A 17,668-nucleotide genomic window follows, 5' to 3' on the forward strand; every position below is an offset into this window, starting at 1 on the left:
TCTTTTCATTTCTACGCATTTAATAATTAAGAACAGTACTACAAATGCTGGCAGATGCCATGATTAACATGAAACCCTATACCCCGCCCTAAAGATGACAAGTACAGTGACTTCGCCCCTATGGAGGAAGGTCTGCCCGCAATCAAACAAACCCATCATGGCTCTCGAGAACTTGACACTCTTTGCTTCACATGAAAAACCTTGATTTTTGGACTTCTTGTTTGGGATTTTACCTTTAGCACATTGAACTAAGCTTTTTTGCATTTCATGACTAACTTTGAGTTGGACTCGTGAACGTACAAAGTATGCACTTGTATTTGAAAATTAAGCAAATGTGTCTCCTTGCTTATTGGAATGGAGGATATATTGAATTGAATCACTCCTTTAAGAACTAATTTTCTTGAGGGAATACCGAGTACCAAAACAATTAAGTTAAGTTAAAAGGATCTGATATGAGATCTTTCAGTAGTCTTTTAAAATTGCTCTCTGCAACAAAAACAATCTAGTGCATGCATGGCTGTTATTGTACTTAATTATTATAATTCCCAACAAACAGAAATGCAGCTGGTAGGGAAAGTTGAAGTCAAAGGGCTCTAAAAGAACACCAGAATGAATCGCGAGGGGATTTGTTTATATGAGGTTTCCATTAACGCCTCCCCAACGAAAGGTAGGAGATCAGAGATTTTCAGTATAAAAACGGAAGTGTGTGTCCTTTGTGTTTGCACTTAAATATTAGGTTTGACCATGCTTTTGTCTCTCCATTGCCATTGGTTTTTATTAATGGTGTTTCTGTCGAAATGCTCAAGTTGCCTAATTATATGCCTTGTCCGGATCCTTTTGAGAGATCTGGTGAGCACTAGAAAATAGCAGATTTGCAGTTGACGAGAGAGTTTGAAGACAAAAGATGCCCAAACTCAGAAATCTATGAACATCACACGGATTGTAATCACTTAAACAAAAGGATGCTTTATTAAGAAATATATAGTGGTTTATTAATTTCAATAAACAAAATTGAGCAAAAATATTCCAATCTCATTCCATTCCATGTGAGTCAAGTTTAATCATGGGCGAGAACTATGGGTCATATGCACTAGGCCTATGAAGCTCGGTTTCAAAGCCCAAGCGGCTGACCCTTTGACCCACCATGTGAAGAGCTCGAGCTAGGCTTGAAGTTGGGTAAGTTTTTCGAGCTAACTTCAACTTAGTAGCCAACCCGAATCAGAGAAAGTTCGATTTGGTTGGGCTCAGTTTGCACGACTAACCTCTGGCTCTAAAGAATGGGCTCAGGGGCCAGGGCAAGGCTGCAAGCATACTGAGAGGGCTTGAATTAGTTCACTTGATGGCTAGAAAAGCAACCATTTAACATGCAAATTGTACCGCTAAGAACCCTGACATGCACAAATTGAGAAGCTATGAGTAGAGAGAATCATCTTTAGAGTAAAGAGATGTCGATTGAGTAGATGGCAATTAGCCCATGATGGAAAACTGAAGAGGGAAGAAAACCCAAGTCTCCAGAATTAGGCAAGCTTTGACCGTTCTTGGTTACATATACCGGTAACCAAGACAGTGGCTATACCAGGTTTCGAGCAACCTGCAAATTATTGTTTCGTGTCTTGTTGCTTTAAACTTGAGAAAAGAGTACAAGACCGCCTGATTTTCCTCCATTGCTTTATAGGGTTCTAAATAGTATTACTATGAAAACATAAATCTCTGTAACAAATGGTTCGGTCAGTAGAGCTTTCAAGCATATAAGCAGGCTTGATTTAGTTAACGTCCTTCATATACCTTTAAACTTCTACTCGGTTTTAAACTATTGCTAGTTTCTTTGTATACAGCAGAATAACAGCAGTGACATAATGAGTTGATATCTGTTATGTTTTAAGTTGAAGCTTTAATCAAGTTCTAGTTCAGGAATTGAAACCAAGTTAAATACATGAAATTTATTCTTCTGAAGAGGACTCTCCTTAAAATTCCTCTCAACATACCCTTGTTGATCAAGAGAACTTCCTTCTGATTTAACAGGACATAGATTTGCCAAACTGAGAAACAACCTTGCAGCTGAACAAGAATCCATAGAAACACACCTTTTTTATCTGTTGTATCTCTTTCGCTACAACCTGGCTACTGTCAATGCAATCACTGACTACCAAAGCGCCATTTTCCATCATAATAGACACCCTCCTTTTAAACTTCTTTGGTCATTAGCCTGTGGCAATTCGCTTGCAGTGTATGATCTGGCCCCGTTTTCACAAAGCTCACTGTTCCTCCCCTGATTCTGACTAAGTTTACCTCTAATCTCAGAATTTTCTATCTGGTTCTCGATGACTAGATGCTATTATGAGAATTTTGAACCGCAGAAGTTGGTTGGGGCACAAACAGCGTCTAAGACAATATTTGCTCGACATGAGGGACAATACGCGTGAGCCCCTAGACAAGTATCAATACAGGAAATATGAAAAGCACGGTTGCATTTAAGCAATAACCTGACTGTCTACTCTTCATGGTCACCCTTCTTGTACTTTAGAAGGGCGATTGAATTTATGATTGATTGTTGCAAACCAAGAGTGGTGATGAACCAAATAGGATGATCAACTCGATTCTAATCAAGAAACTCTTCATCTAAATCATCAGTTTGAGCTTGCGGTTGCCCGTTATTACTTGACCAGCACCAACCTAAACATTACTTGACTACAATGACGTAGAAGCCAATAAGAAGGAAGAAACTGGCTAGTCCAGAAACTAAGATGATCACAAAAGGTGAGATCTAATGGTTTTGATCTGACAGAGACGCAGGAGGCGGTGGTGGCAGAGGACGTGGATAATAATAGTCAGGATAAGAGTACAAGTTGTAAAGGCAGGCAGAATCACAGAGGTCAGGGGAGTCTACAGTTTGGTTTGTTTTCTGTTTTTCATTGCTATGAAAAGAGAATTGAAGAAAGATGAAAGAAAGAATACCTAATAAGTTGTAAACTTAAAACTTTTGTTGAATTGGAAGAGAAGAAATGAAGAAAATTAAGCAACATGTCTCTTTCAGGGTTTAGTAAGGAGTAGACCGATGTGTATTTAGTATGTGTTTGGTTGTGTTTACCAATTGGTATTACAACAAGAGTTTCAGGTCTCAGTTAGTCTCTGCGCAGATAACATTGCCAATAATTAGCTCATCCTCTAAAGCTTAAATGATTTCTCGCCTTCATTTTACTCTCAAAGTCTTAGCCAAAATCAAAATCATGAGACTGCTATAAAATTTGTTCAGACCCAATTTAATAGCTCATATTGATGCAGAACTACTAAAATTGGAACCACATTTACAGAATTTGTTTAAGTTCTTCACACCAATAAAGAGCAACTTTCCAATGCAAATAATCTAGCAAATTTCTAGCTGCAAGTGACCAATTATAACATTTCCATATTCAAATGGGCTCAACAATCTGAGGCAAGCTTCATTAGATAACATAGAGAGCATTGCTGATCATTTAACAACATACCAATCCAAATTATCAAACAGCGTAGGGGCAATCTTGTATTCATTACACAATGTCTTATTTTTCAACAAAGTCTGCGAACAACAAAAGATTCATAACTCAAAAGTTCTTCGAAGGCAAAAGAAAATGCCTTCAACTCTCTACATACCTATGTAGCAATTATTGAAGATACCCCGCTATAACAAAGAGGCACACATAGGATGCAAATCTTACGATACTCCTGCATCAGGAAAATAAGTAATAGTTAGTGACCATCCAAGACTATATTCTTTTATTGAGCAGCAATTAACCAAAAAGCAGCACATTTAACTCAGTACTCGATACGGTTCTACAATAAGCAAAATTTCATGCTCCAAAATTTTCCACCTAAAAAGACTCTAATCTTTATCAATTCATTAAGTTTGTAATTAAAAAATTTATCCTTAGACGAATTTCCAAAACTTACTGATGTAGCCTTTTGCAAATAATTACAAGTTGATAACCTTACCCTTGTTCCGCAGGAGGAGAAAACAAATTCAGCTAAGAGCTACAACAATCAGAGAAATAAAACAACGAATCCTTTTTTAAAATGTCTTGTCAAATTTATGAAGAAATCTATTTTGTAGACCCTTAAAGGCTGACCACCAATTATCAGGGAATTGAACCAGGAGAGTCACTGCAACAGTTAACGATCTAGATCACTAGAAGGTATTGATAAACCCCAGTTGCAGGAATGGACAAATCATAAAGAATAAGTCGTCATTCTCTGGCATACATGTGTTATTAAAGCATATCAGAGTCTTTGAACGAGATGAGCTCTCTATTGCTATGCAAGCGAGGGCAGAAATGTTGGACTATCTAACAACCTAAGGAAACGGGTTAAAGCTTCAAGGATGGACAGGCTTACTACTGAATAGTTAACCAAGAATAAAGAGTCATGGAAAATCAATCCTGTCAAGGCAGTCGCATATGGTGGCAACAAATTATCAAAGCCTAGCTTCAGATTAACAAATCAATCCTGTCAAGGCAATTGCATATGGTAGCAACAAATTATCAAAGCCTAGCTTCAGATTACAATCAATCCTGTCAAGGCAATTGCATATGGTAGCAACAAATTATCAAAGCCTAGCTTCAGATTAACAAATCAATCCTGTGATGCATCTTGGATTGCAGCACTAAGCAGAACAATTCCTATCAAATTACAATCAGATCCTTTTTCTAACAATAATTAAAAGGCAAAGGGGCAGGGAGGAAATCATCAATAATATCAGTACAAAAGTAATTAAAGCCCATAACCCAAACACCAGTAGTCATACAAAACCCTAATTAAAGATGATTCCTTTCCCCACACAAACAAAAAGCAGAAAAACAGAGGAGGATAGGTAGCATACGAACCAGGAGAAAACAAAAAGGGCAAAAGCGAAAGACAACTTATTTGGGGGATTTGTCGTTCTTGGAAGAAGCGTAGTTGGGAGGAGAGTAAATAAGAGCGGCAACCATGGAGCCCGGCAGCACCACGTACTTGGCTAAATATGCCAGCTTTGTCACCAAAGGCTCTCCCCTAATCAACGCCATCTTATTTCTCTTCGCCTTCGCCTCTAGATCTTCTGATCACTTACTGCTCTACTGGCAGTGTTGGTATCTTTCGTCTTCAATATCTACTATCCTCGACGGAGCTCCAAGTTCCACCTGCTGTTTGCACACTGAATTTTTCATATATCTAACTAGTCTGAATGTGTACAGCCTACAGGGAAATTGAGGCCAAGCCAAGCCCGCCATCTTGGGCTTTCTAGCTCTATCTAGCCGAGAATACGGGCTTCATCCAATCTTGGAAATCTACTTAAGTTTGTTTTCGATGGGTTACTCTTGGGCTTCAATCAAAACTTCCGATACAACTCGAGCTTCAATGGGCCTGCCATTTTTGCTGTCCTCTTCTCCATTTTCCTTTTCCATTAATTGCTTTGCATTGTATTACACTGAAAATTAGTACATTACATATTCTGAGCAGAAATTCAGGTCATAAAGCTTATGGCTTTGAATAACAATGAAGATTAGACAAAGAGATGGCAGAAAAGCTTCAAAAGCACTCTTTAGTATTGTACACAAATTATTACTTACTATACTTGCTATTGTATATACATACTGCAGGTACAAGGAAAGAAAACAAGGACGCAGGTCGGTGGGGGTTGTTAAAGATTGAGCCCAAAACCAACTTTCCCATGAGTAGTTGAAACAAAGGGAGGGTCGGACATTTGATCCCGAGCATTATGAAAATTAAAACGGAAAGATGTTCTCAGAATGGGATGATGATGATTAATTAGTTGCTTAGGTAAAGACACTTAATTCATCTGATGTACAATGTGGTTGTGCTTCTTCAATCAGTTTTAGTACGTTTTGATCATCACGTTGTCTGGATTGCATATGGTATTGAATAAATTAAGGGAAAAAAGGAAAACAGAAAACAAAGAAAATTAAGGTTGCAATGGCCACTCCATAGCTGAAATCAACCAGCAATAATTAAAAGCGACAAGGAGAGAGTCCAACTTAATTAGACTTTGCAGATGACAGTTCATACGTGAAGCTTGATGCATGCGATAAACACGACAGCAATGATAAACATTAGCTAACATGCAAGTGTCAGTAAAGTCTTCTTCATCTTCCTCTGAGCTATGACGGTGAGATTCATCATTCTTCTTTGACGAATTACGTGCTATTAATGAGAGAGAATGGGGGTTGGTATGAACTTTCGATTTTTTAAAAATTTTAAAATTTTATAATATATTTTTATTTTTTAAATTTTATTTAAAATTTTATCTTTTTAATAATTTTTTTATTTAATGAAATTTATTACAATAAAATTGTTCTCCAAATCTACTACCCTGAGACCCCGTAATGGACTCACTTTTTATTCACCTTCAAAAAATGAAATTTTAACTTTACCATTACGTGTTGTGTTGTAATCCATTGATATCAAACTCATTAGGTTTCATAACACAAATGAATGGAATTATATAGGAAATGTTGATTATATGAAGGAACAAAAGGAAATTTGCAGCAGGGAAGGAAGAAAAGAGCTATAAATATATAAATATATTGATGAAATTATCAGATACAGAAATTGAGAAATAGAACAATGATTTGATTGATGGGTTGAGCCTGTCAAGATATATAGTTGAATATTGATCTGGCTTATCGCTAGGGACGTCTGAAAGGCAAAGGCAGGAGACAGGGCATGGATCCCGAAATCTAAATTCCAAAAGCGAAGTCATGATATATCAGATATCTCCCACACGTCGGACAAATTTAATCAAAGGAGGAGAAGCGAGAGCACGAGGAGGGCACATGGCCTTGGACGACAGAGAGCAGATTCGGAATGAGCCAGAGATAACTAAAAAGAAAAAAAATCACGATGCACGACAACTCGCCCCCAAAGCTTGCTACACACAGATGCCTAACATGCATGCAAATGCAATAAAACCAGTGTAGCTAGCTAGACAGTGTGGCAAGTCCTTGCCCCAAGTGGCATGTGCTTTTGTTTTTGTTTTAACTTTTCCAACTAACTAATAGTCTTTCTTAGTTTCTACTTCCCGGTTTTCTAGTTTCTGTTCCGAAACAATGACTCCTAACCTACATTCCTCGCCTGATTGACCAGTCCAGAAGTACTCTTCCCTCCCACCCTTTTGACAGGCAAATTTATACATAGATTTATGTTCGATATCTAGATTGCCCTTTTCCCGCATTCAATTCTTCTTCTAGCTAGCTTCTAATTCACAAAATTAACTATTCTTTTTTCTTTGAAAGGTATAATTTGTATTTCATCTAATTGATTTACAAATTGCTGCCATAAGACTGGGTTTCTATACATTATCAAAGACTTATCACAGGAAACTACAACCCTGAAAGCAACTCAGAATTTACCAAAACATTTACATACCACCAGGATTGGATCATGCTTGACAAAAATAACACAACCCAACCCACAAAATAATTAAATGCAAGATCTTTATTTTTATATTTATGAATGGCACTTAGCTGTTATATCAATCACAATGAGAAGGACTTTAAATTTTCTTAAATTTGTTTTCCGTTTTGATGAGCATCAAGCACCAAACTAACTAATGTTAAATATATATATAATAACTTCGAAATGAACTAAAAATCAATTATTCTTTATTTTTATACTTGCAATCCAATCTGTGTAGTGTTAGTGTGTAGGTATACATGTGTTAACATCATTTTTTACAGAGAAAATATCTTAAAAATAATTCAAAAAATTTTTTTCAAACTTTTTTAAAAATACAATATATTCTTACTTAACGAAAAAAGAAATCATATTAACAGTACCTTTAGATCATTTAACAAAGAAAGAAACTATATTAATTATATTTTTAAGCCCTTTTGAAAGACTATATTTTGAACATTAATTAGTTGGGTGCTTGATGCTGATAAAGGAAAACAAATTTAAGAAATTTAAAGTCTTTTTCATTGTCATTGATGTAAGAGTTAGGTGCCATTCATACGACATGTTCCTTGGAATGCAAGGTTACGTGATACATATATATATATATATATATATATATATATACATATATATAGATGTTCCTTTACAACCGAATTGAATTGTATTAATTTGTTTCCTTTTATCTCGAGGAAAAGGCAAAGAAAATCGCAGGGGAAAAATGAAAAATAAAGAGAGAAGATGAGAGAGAAATGAATTTGGGAATTGTGATGTTTGTTGTTTTCCAACGGTTGCTGTCAAAGGCATTACGCCACAGGTACAGAGAGAGCTGATGCTGACTGCACCTCCTTCAATTATTAGTTCACAATCACAAAGAGTAAAGAGGAATCGAAGATTTTTTCTCTTTCAAAGTAACAATAAAAATAAAACAATATTTAGCACGGAAGGATCCTTCTCTCTCCCTCCTGTTTATTAGCCATATATTAAGATTATATACTACTAGTACAGTACGAGTAGATTCCAGACTTTTTATTTTTTTAAACCTTTTAAAATTTCTGGTGTGAATGTACCTATCCATGTTTTCCATTTTGACAGCTTGCTTCTTTATTCGTTTCTGATGCAATGCTACTACTTGGCAGTAGCATATGCTTCTGTGTTGTAAAGACTGAATTCTCTTCTCTTCGAGTTAGAAATTCAGAAGCTTTAATCGGTTCATCTGGGTTTCTGGGTCTTAACCAGATTTGTTATGTTCTCAGCGGAAGTAGGCTGAGTGACGAATGAATTCAGAGAGTGGCCTGAGTCAGTTGAGTGACGTCAGTGGCCAGGTGCTTGAGTTTGACAAAATGTTGAAGGGTTGTTGAGAACTTGAGAGAGAAACATTCATTGGATTTCCCTTTTTTGTTCTAGCATCTAATGCTAACCGCCTCTCTGTGGTTCCACGTCTGGCCTGGCAATAAGTTCAGTACAAAAAAAGGCTTTTATTTTTCCTCTCCTTGTCTCCAATATAAAGATTCCCATCGAAGAAGCCCCTTCTTACGCTTTGCAGACGGTTTTATTCACTTGTATACAAAAGGCCAGATCATTGTGCTGCAAAGCTGTACCTTTTAAACCTCATAGTTGCTTATCTCTTTCTCTTATAAGCAAAAAATAACCCTCTTTTTGCTTCTGCAGCCTCTTTTGTACTTTAAATTCACTGTCTTTGTCTCAAAAGTTTCACTTGACCTTTTTAGCTCACGGTAGGTCAGCAACCTGCGAGATCTAGATTCTTGGGTGTATTAAATTTGTTGTCGTCGATGGTGATTGATGTCCTAGTTTCTTTTACCAATCCAAGTAAAATTGTTTTCTGTTAGTGAGTATTTGGGGTGTTGTGCTAATGTGGTTAATGGTTTGATGCTAGAGTAGACTGCTAGGGTAGGTTAATTGATGCAATCGTGTTTGGTGTTTTTCAAGTGACGAAGTGTTAATTTATTAACTCGTTAGATCTGGGTTAGTGATAAAAATGGTGGATAGGTTGATTTGTGATCTGGGTTCTACTCTGCTTGCAGGTTAGTCCCAGAGAGACTGTTTGATTCATTGGTGAAGAGATGAGGGGAGCTGCTCTTGTAGCGATTGCTGCTACAATTGGTAACTTTTTGCAGGGATGGGATAATGCTACGATTGCTGGTACTGCTTCTTTCGCATTCATATTGTTGCCTACTTATTTCTACTCAGCATGAGGCAGTGAATGTTAACCAGATTTTAAATTTGAAATAAGAATTCACGGACTGCATATTCTTTTTTTCTGTTCAAATCATGGTATTACCTGTGCTTTCTGATATTGCTGGTTGGAATTCAATGGAATGAGAATTGAGTCGTTTCAAAGCTTCCAACAAAGAATATCTAGAACTATATGCTGCTAAGCTGTCTTTGGTTGAATTCTGAAGGCCTATTCACTTCAGCAATCCTTTTTTTTGGGTGCTTTCAGGAGCAATTGTGTACATCAAGGAGGACCTCAATCTGGGAACTAGCGTTGAAGGTCTTGTCGTGGCTATGTCACTCATAGGAGCCACAGTTATTACAACATGCTCAGGAGCTATATCAGATTGGCTTGGTCGGCGACCAATGCTGATAATTTCTTCAATCCTTTATTTTATTAGTGGTTTGGTGATGTTGTGGTCACCTAATGTATATGTCTTATGCATAGCCAGGCTATTAGATGGATTTGGAATTGGTTTAGCAGTTACTCTTGTCCCAGTCTATATATCTGAGACTGCTCCATCAGAAATAAGGGGATTATTAAATACACTACCACAATTCACTGGTTCTGGGGGGATGTTTTTATCATATTGTATGGTTTTTGGGATGTCATTGATGGACTCACCAAGTTGGAGGTTGATGCTTGGGATTTTATCGATCCCTTCTCTCCTATATTTTGCCTTAACAGTCTTTTATTTGCCTGAATCTCCTCGGTGGCTTGTGAGTAAAGGGAAGATGCTTGAGGCAAAACAGGTTCTTCAGAGGTTACGTGGCAGGGAAGATGTTTCAGGTGCATGTTTTGCTAGCTTTATGTTTTTTATTGATTTCTGTTTCTTTTTTGCTTTTTCTCCTTTTTGTGCATGTGTTGCAAATGATGGTACTTGGAAGTTGAATAGTTAGATACTCTGCTTAGAGCCAAGAGCAAGGTTTGATGCTTGCTCTGCTTGAGAGGTGTAATGTACATGGTAATAAACATAACTGATAAAATCTAATGAATTATAAGGTAGGAATTCCGATTTGTGATTGATCTTTGTTACTTAAGATTCAATATATTCTAAAGCAAAAGGCATGATGCATGTAGTTCATCAGAAACTTGACTAGCATTGGTTGATATTTTGGTAGACTATACAAGAGATTGGAAAGTTTACTGGTTTTATCTGTAATTTAGCATGAAAAACCTCTGTTAATTGTGAGGGTTTAGAGCCTATATATTGAGAAATTGTTTTGGTTAGGTAAAATTTGGCAATCCAATCCAAAATTTTGATTGCTTTCATTGTCACAGTCAGGTGTTCACATCTATGTTATGCCTCTTCCCTTCTGCCCCTTTGAATACCCAGTTGCTTTTATCATTTTTTTCTAACCACCCTAAGTTATATTTGAATAGACTCTAAATGTCTAGCTGAAAATTTTCTGTATGATATGCTAGGTAACTCATGTCACTCTGTCACACCATGTTATCATTGCAAATTGAAGAGGAGCATAAACATGTTTATACAGAAATAACTTATAACCAGCATAAAAGTGTCTACCAAATAAGTATGGTCGAATATGTAAGTAAAGCTAAGAATTGCATGCTTTTTCCGTAATTTGGTTGGCCTCCTCTTGATAAATAGCAGTAAGGTTGGCATCATGCATGGAGTAGATTTTGGGGATGAGGGAAAGAAGAAAATTAATCTTCTGTATTCCTGTCTTTTGCATCCTTACATGCACTTGCCTCTCCCCACATCAGAATCTTTATACCTAACAACAAAGGAGCCTCCATAGCTTTTATGGTTACTTAATTCAAAATGATAGAAATTCCTGTGTCCTCCAAGTTTGCACTTATATAACTAGTTTGAGACTAATTGAGGGGGTGGATCTTGCTGAGACTTCCTTGATCTGCAGGTGAGATGGCTTTGCTAGTTGAGGGCCTTGGCATTGGAGGTGAAACTTCTATAGAAGAGTACATAATAGGTCCAGCTGATGAACTTGCTGATGGTCAAGAACCTACTGCTGATAAAGACAAAATCAGATTATATGGACCTGAAGAGGGCCTGTCTTGGGTTGCCAAACCCATCACTGGACAAAGCATCCTTGGTCTTGCCTCTCGCCAGGGAAGCATGGTGAACCAAAGTGTACCCCTTATGGACCCTCTTGTGACATTATTTGGCAGTGTGCACGAAAAGCTTCCAGAGACAGGGAGTACGCGTAGTATGCTTTTTCCCAATTTTGGAAGCATGTTTAGTACAGCGGAGCCTCATGGCAAAAATGAGCACTGGGATGAAGAGAGCCTGCAGAGGGAGGGTGACGACTACGCATCAGATGCTGCAGGAGGGGACTCTGATGACAATTTGCATAGCCCATTGATCTCACGTCAGACAACAAGCTTGGAAAAGGACATGGTTCCCCCAGCTTCCCATGGCAGTATTCTAAGCATGAGACGCCATAGCACTCTTGTGCAAGATAGTGGAGAACAAGTTGGTAGTACAGGAATTGGAGGTGGTTGGCAGTTGGCATGGAAATGGTCTGAGCGAGAAGGTGAGGATGGAAAGAAGGAAGGAGGGTTTAAAAGGATTTATTTGCACCAGGAGGGAGTCCCTGGATCTCGACGTGGTTCTCTTGTATCACTTCCTGGTAATGATATCCCTGCAGAAGGTGAGTTTATCCAGGCTGCTGCTCTAGTGAGCCAACCTGCTCTGTATTCGAAGGAGCTTATGAATCAGCATCCTGTTGGACCAGCAATGGTTCATCCATCTGAAACTGCTTCAAAAGGACCAATTTGGGCTGCTCTTCTTGACCCAGGAGTGAAGCGTGCATTGTTGGTTGGGGTTGGGATTCAGATACTTCAACAGGTAGTCCGCAGTTTTTTTTGGACTTCTGTTGGGCCTTTACCCAGCCTTTCTGTCATCCTGTCGCATTCTCTACATTACTTTACAGATTTGAATGTGCTTTGAAAGTCAAATATGGGCCATACCACTTTAAGCTGCAGTTGGATTAGCATTGATTCTTGAGATTAGAACCGATGATACCTTTGCTAGTAGTATGGGTTCCACAGTATCTTGTTTAACATGAGAGTAATTGCATGCTTATAGTTCTTTTTGCCCCTGGTACATAAAAATGGAAGTAGCGGCTGGCTACACATCAATGTTTTGCAATTTGTACCATAAGTAGAGAAGTTTGAATCTTTTATCTGTCAGTTGAGCTGATTATACTATGATTCCCATGGTAAATTAAACTAGTTTTTCTAATTTTATGTGCAGTTCTCTGGCATAAATGGAGTTCTCTACTACACTCCTCAAATTCTTGAAGAGGCAGGCGTTGAAGTGCTTCTTTCAAACTTGGGCCTTAGTTCAGATTCAGCATCATTTCTTATTAGCGCATTCACAACCTTGCTGATGCTTCCCTGTATAGGTGTAGCCATGAAACTCATGGATATATCAGGCAGAAGGTGATTTCCTTTTCTGAAATATTTTTTGCGACTTGTAATTCTGCAGTCTGGCTCTACTATATTTTAAATAGGAGAATAACCTTTTTCTTAATTTTCTCCATTCGCACGTAGGTTTTTTTTTCCTAAAGAAAATGGACAAAGAAACTAATACTAGTGTGTTGTTTGCAGGCGGCTGCTACTCACCACAATTCCTGTGCTTATAGTGTCACTTATCATTCTAGTTTTTAGCGAAATTGTGGATTCGGGTACAGTAGTAAATGCTGCTATCTCAACTGCATGTGTTATCATCTACTTCTGCTGCTTTGTCATGGGCTATGGACCAATTCCGAATATCCTCTGCTCTGAGATCTTTCCAACAAGGGTCCGTGGCCTTTGTATTGCAATCTGTGCGTTGGTTTACTGGATTGGAGATATCATTGTTACCTACACTCTGCCTTTAATGCTCAGTTCCATAGGCCTTGCTGGCGTCTTCGGAATCTATGCTGTTGTATGTGTCATCTCTTGGGTCTTTGTCTTCCTGAAAGTCCCGGAGACCAAAGGCATGCCACTTGAAGTCATTACTGAGTTCTTTGCTGTTGGTGCGAGACAGGCTGCTACTACCAAGAATGAGTAACTCACTGCTTTCAACGGTGTCAATTGCTCTGCAATGTCAGATGTTAAGCATTCATCCAACTTCAGTTTGGAGATTTTTTGCGCATACTTTGTATGAGGGATTTTCTTATTCAAACATTAAAATGATATTTTTTCCCTTTAAATTGGATTATGGTAACATACCAATTTAATTTGAGAGAATGGTAGAGATGGATGTTTCATGACATCTGTTCTTGATCAAGAGTCGACTGAGCTACTCCCTCCATCAGTTCTTGTTTGGAAGTAGTCTTAGAACTCGATATCATACTGCCAGTAATTTAGTGAAAATTCCTTTCAAAGATGTTATAATAAAAAAATCCGGTAATTCTTCAGATACATACAGGCCCAAATAATTGCTCTAAAGGATCTTAACATAGAGCAAACTGCATTTCAATAATCATATCAAACACTGCAACTATTTGTACAACCTTGCTCCCCCTTTTACAATTGCACCCCAGGCTTGGCTGTACCTCAAAATCAATTCCAGTGGTAATTCACAAGGATATTATCTTTCACATACTACAAAATCAGGAATTCATTGCTGAAAATAGTATTCATAAACTGACACAAAGGCCACCAGATATTTCAGGGTTTCTGCGTTTCCTCAGAAGACAAGTTGCTTTCAATGGAATTGGAGGCACGCTCTGGTTTAGGGGGCTTAGTGTCAACTGTGTGATTGTTAATGGGGCCCTCCTCGGCAAGTTCATCTGGCCTGGCATTTAATTTGAATGGCCTCTGGAAATCTTTAGCATTTCTACTGTCAATAAATAAATTATTCAATTTTTCTTCCTGCAAACAAAAACATTCAAGTTTTCAAAGGGAATCTCCAGAAATAAGGCAGCAACCTACAGTATACACAGGTAACCACGTTTACAACAGTAATCACTAACCCTATATATGCAAAAAGGACTTTGCATAATTATGGCCCCATTAAAACAATGAGTAGATAAAAAGTTATATAGATCAACGACCTGCAGATGTGAATCCCCAACACACTACACAGAATAAAAACTCATTTAAGATAAGCAGAAATGTATGAAGAAAACTCTTAATTTCATGCTAGCAACAGTCCATCATACACATTGCAGTTGCCAAAAGAATGTGCAAACAAATTCAGTTTCTTGGTTGATATAAGGCACTAATCTGGTGCATTTATCACTTGGCTTCTCATCCAAAATAACCGATGGTGTTACCATGTTGAGTTCCCAAACAAAGTCACCTACTTGCAATGACTACAAAAGATTATCAATATATAAGCCACCTAACCTGTGAGCAACTTATTAGATATACAATCGTGTTACCACTGAAAGACCTTAAAACTACTTACATTTTGTAGAGCTTCAAGCTTTCTCTGCAGTGCCTCATGCTCAGCTTGAATACGGAATGGAACACCATGTTTTTGGTACACATTGTTTTGCGCCAGGTCTTCATCAATGTCATTAGCAGTGGTTGCAAAAGGATGATTTGCAGGAATCCATCTGACTGTGTCAGGGTCAACATCAGGAGGAATTGAATCCCCCTCTTTAAGGAACATTGTAGGTCTCTTCCACTGGTATGCTCTTGACCTCCTTTTCTGATGGATAGCTTGTTGCTCATTGGTAAGTGTAACTGGAGCTAAGCGATAAAGCTTTCCACACATCTCTACAGTTGAATTGCTCTTGCCAACCTTCACAAATGGATTATTAAATGGGTCTTCATACTTGAGAGGTCTTGATCTGTAAAAAACAGATTTAAGAATTAAACTACACCATTAACACAAGGAATGCACATTGTAGCCAAAGCTGTGAAACGTGACAGAACTGCACACAACCTATAGTAGCAGTAATTAAAAATGATTGATCATACGCAATGCAATGCTAGCCCTTAAGAATAAATAATTACCCCCCAAGATTAAATAACATGAAATTTGCCCGAAAAGCAATAAGTTCATGAAATTTACATCCTTTGCAGAGGCAGCCACAAGACAAAGGAGAAAGTGTTACAGAACGAAATCATACATGCCTCTTCTATCTGATCTTAGCTGGCCACGCCTTACAAGATCAGCCACAGAACCAGGACGGCACTGCCTTGACTTCCTCGCCATGTATGCTCTCACAGCAACAACCAGAATTGCAATTGCAATGCACAACCCAATTGCAAAGTTATTTCCAGGGCATGTTTTCATCTGAGACAAACAAGAAATGGCCATGGCTTTTCATATTAGACTTTTTTTGTCAAGTAATCCATACAAACACTGCCTCTACTGGTTTTTCTGACAATGGCAATGAAAAGCAAATGTAACAATGACTAGCAAAACAAAGTAAACAATGATCAATACTGGAGTAATCCTTACCACCAATAGGGGTCTAATGCTAAAAAAATTCTATATAAGCAGTAAATGGTTTCAAGTAAAACTAATGTGCGCACAACATCTAACCTAGCAACTACATTTCAGGACCCTAGTATAAAATGAAACCAAAACCTGCTTAATCACCAAGAAAAATTATCCGTTTCTTATCAAATAAAATATAGATAACTGAATATTACCAGGAAAACAACTGGAGGGAAAGATGCAATGGATTCCTGAAAGGTGGAAAGTGGGTCTTTGGAATCTACCCCAAGAGTCTGTTTCGCCGTATCTACCACCTCATTTTGGGCACGCTGGTCCACATCGGAGCTCACTGAATCATTGATGGCTCTCAGCAAAAACTTTCTGTTAGTTGTTAGCTGAATCCAGCTTAGCTGTTGGCTTAGGCTACGATGTAGCAGGAAAGGTGTTTCATCTGAAGAAACCCGGTCCTTCCACCCCCGAATTGAAGGCTGTTATCACACAGTTGATCCCCCAACACACACAAAAGAAAAACAAAAACAATTCAATGGCAGAGAATATGTAAGAGAAACCATTAGGAAGAAAATTTTGGGATTTACCTGGAAAGGAAGGGAATGGAAGTGTAGACTCCAAACTGATGCCATTAGGATTTCGGAGATAGAGATTTCTCGTACTGAAAAACAATAACAGAGGGGTATTAGCCATCCCCTCGAGATTTAGTAGATAACAACAGTACGTTCAGGTTACGATTTGACAAATTACCGTTGAAAAGATGTCACTAGCAGAGCCGTAAGCAGTAGCCAGCAGACTCCTCACATTTCAGTTAATCACCCACCATGCTTCGTACTCCCAAAGAAATCTTCCCGAGTGTGTGACGAACTGTAAACCATCGGTCTCCCAGAAAACCCCCCAAAAAGAGAAATCTCCCAGCCTTCACGAAAGACCGAACCAAAGCATAGCAAGCGGATCCGTGGCGCAATGGTAGCGCGTCTGACTCCAGATCAGAAGGTTGCGTGTTCGATTCACGTCGGGTTCAAATCCCGCAAAACTTTCTTTTCTTTTTTTCACAATGGATTTTTTTATTATTTTTTATTTTTGGGTTGCTTGGTTCACTGAAGAATTTATTCTAGGACAAAGATGCACTTTGAACGACGACAAATTTAGGCCAGTCCAGTACATGGATGTCAATTTTGTTACAGGTATGTTTTTCGGCCCCTTTAATAAAGGATGGTTTTGTAGGTGTTGGTCTTTTTTCCCTTTTGAAAATATTTTTGAAGCATAAATACCAGAAATGATTGCTTTGAAATTCTTATGACCCTCCACCATCACTTACCCACTGAGCAATACTATAGAATTTCCCTAATTCTATACTATATGTTATAAATATTATCATATATATCCTACTAGTCCCACTTGACCTAGCTAGCTACTCTCAAATGTTGGCCAGCTTAATTAATTAACTAAGAGTCAAGCAAATTGCTCAACGTCCTAGATGCGCATTAACGTCTTTAATTCATATCCTCCTAGTTAATCAAGTTTCTTTTGAACAAGAAAAACAAATTTAAGCAGCTAGGACTAATTGACATCATCTTGCTACATAGAATGCAGACATGCACATTGCATGAGCGTTGAGCCAGACTCCCCCTCCC

General features: G+C 38.1%; 2 protein-coding genes, 1 non-coding gene and 1 pseudogene across 7 annotated transcripts; 2 read left to right on the plus strand and 2 right to left on the minus strand.

Moving 5' to 3' along the window:
• Window positions 1–1,891: 1,891 nt before the first annotated feature.
• On the minus strand, window positions 1,892–3,708 carry LOC110416526 (RING-H2 finger protein ATL16-like; annotated as a pseudogene).
• A 4,387-nt stretch (window positions 3,709–8,095) lies between these two features.
• LOC110416276 (monosaccharide-sensing protein 2-like) lies at window positions 8,096–13,896 on the plus strand. 4 transcript variants are annotated; one of them, XM_021428220.1, is made up of 6 exons: window positions 8,096–8,236; window positions 9,465–9,582; window positions 9,884–10,444; window positions 11,539–12,485; window positions 12,894–13,081; window positions 13,250–13,896. In XM_021428220.1, the coding sequence occupies exons 2-6, from the start codon at window positions 9,504–9,506 to the stop codon at window positions 13,692–13,694; spliced, it is 2,220 nt and encodes a 739-aa protein (XP_021283895.1). In that variant the 5' UTR covers window positions 8,096–8,236; window positions 9,465–9,503; the 3' UTR covers window positions 13,695–13,896. The 4 variants fall into 4 exon arrangements, with proteins under 4 accessions (XP_021283895.1, XP_021283894.1, XP_021283896.1 ...); XM_021428219.1 differs by lacking the exon at window positions 8,096–8,236 and adding an exon at window positions 8,330–9,155; XM_021428221.1 differs by lacking the exon at window positions 8,096–8,236 and adding an exon at window positions 8,330–8,744.
• Window positions 13,897–14,037: 141 nt separating this feature from the next.
• Window positions 14,038–17,125, minus strand: MCD1 (multiple chloroplast division site 1). 2 transcript variants are annotated; one of them, XM_021428224.2, is made up of 6 exons: window positions 16,782–17,114; window positions 16,619–16,692; window positions 16,238–16,510; window positions 15,709–15,875; window positions 15,039–15,426; window positions 14,038–14,500 (listed from the first exon to the last, which is right to left on the minus strand). In XM_021428224.2, exons 2-6 carry the CDS (start codon window positions 16,661–16,663, stop codon window positions 14,297–14,299), a joined length of 1,077 nt encoding a protein of 358 aa, XP_021283899.1. In that variant the 5' UTR covers window positions 16,664–16,692; window positions 16,782–17,114; the 3' UTR covers window positions 14,038–14,296. The 2 variants fall into 2 exon arrangements, with proteins under 2 accessions (XP_021283899.1, XP_021283900.1); XM_021428225.2 differs by lacking the exon at window positions 14,038–14,500 and adding an exon at window positions 14,509–14,943 and having other exon boundaries at window positions 16,782–17,125.
• On the plus strand, window positions 16,984–17,055 carry TRNAW-CCA (transfer RNA tryptophan (anticodon CCA)). The gene has a single exon. It is a non-coding gene; the product is annotated as a tRNA-Trp (tRNA).
• Window positions 17,126–17,668: the final 543 nt, after the last annotated feature.

The sequence above is a fragment of the Theobroma umbraticum genome, unplaced genomic scaffold (assembly GCF_002168275.2).
Source record: "Theobroma umbraticum cultivar Fairchild unplaced genomic scaffold, ASM216827v3 scaffold_51.0, whole genome shotgun sequence".
Taxonomy (NCBI): Eukaryota; Viridiplantae; Streptophyta; class Magnoliopsida; order Malvales; family Malvaceae; genus Theobroma; species Theobroma umbraticum.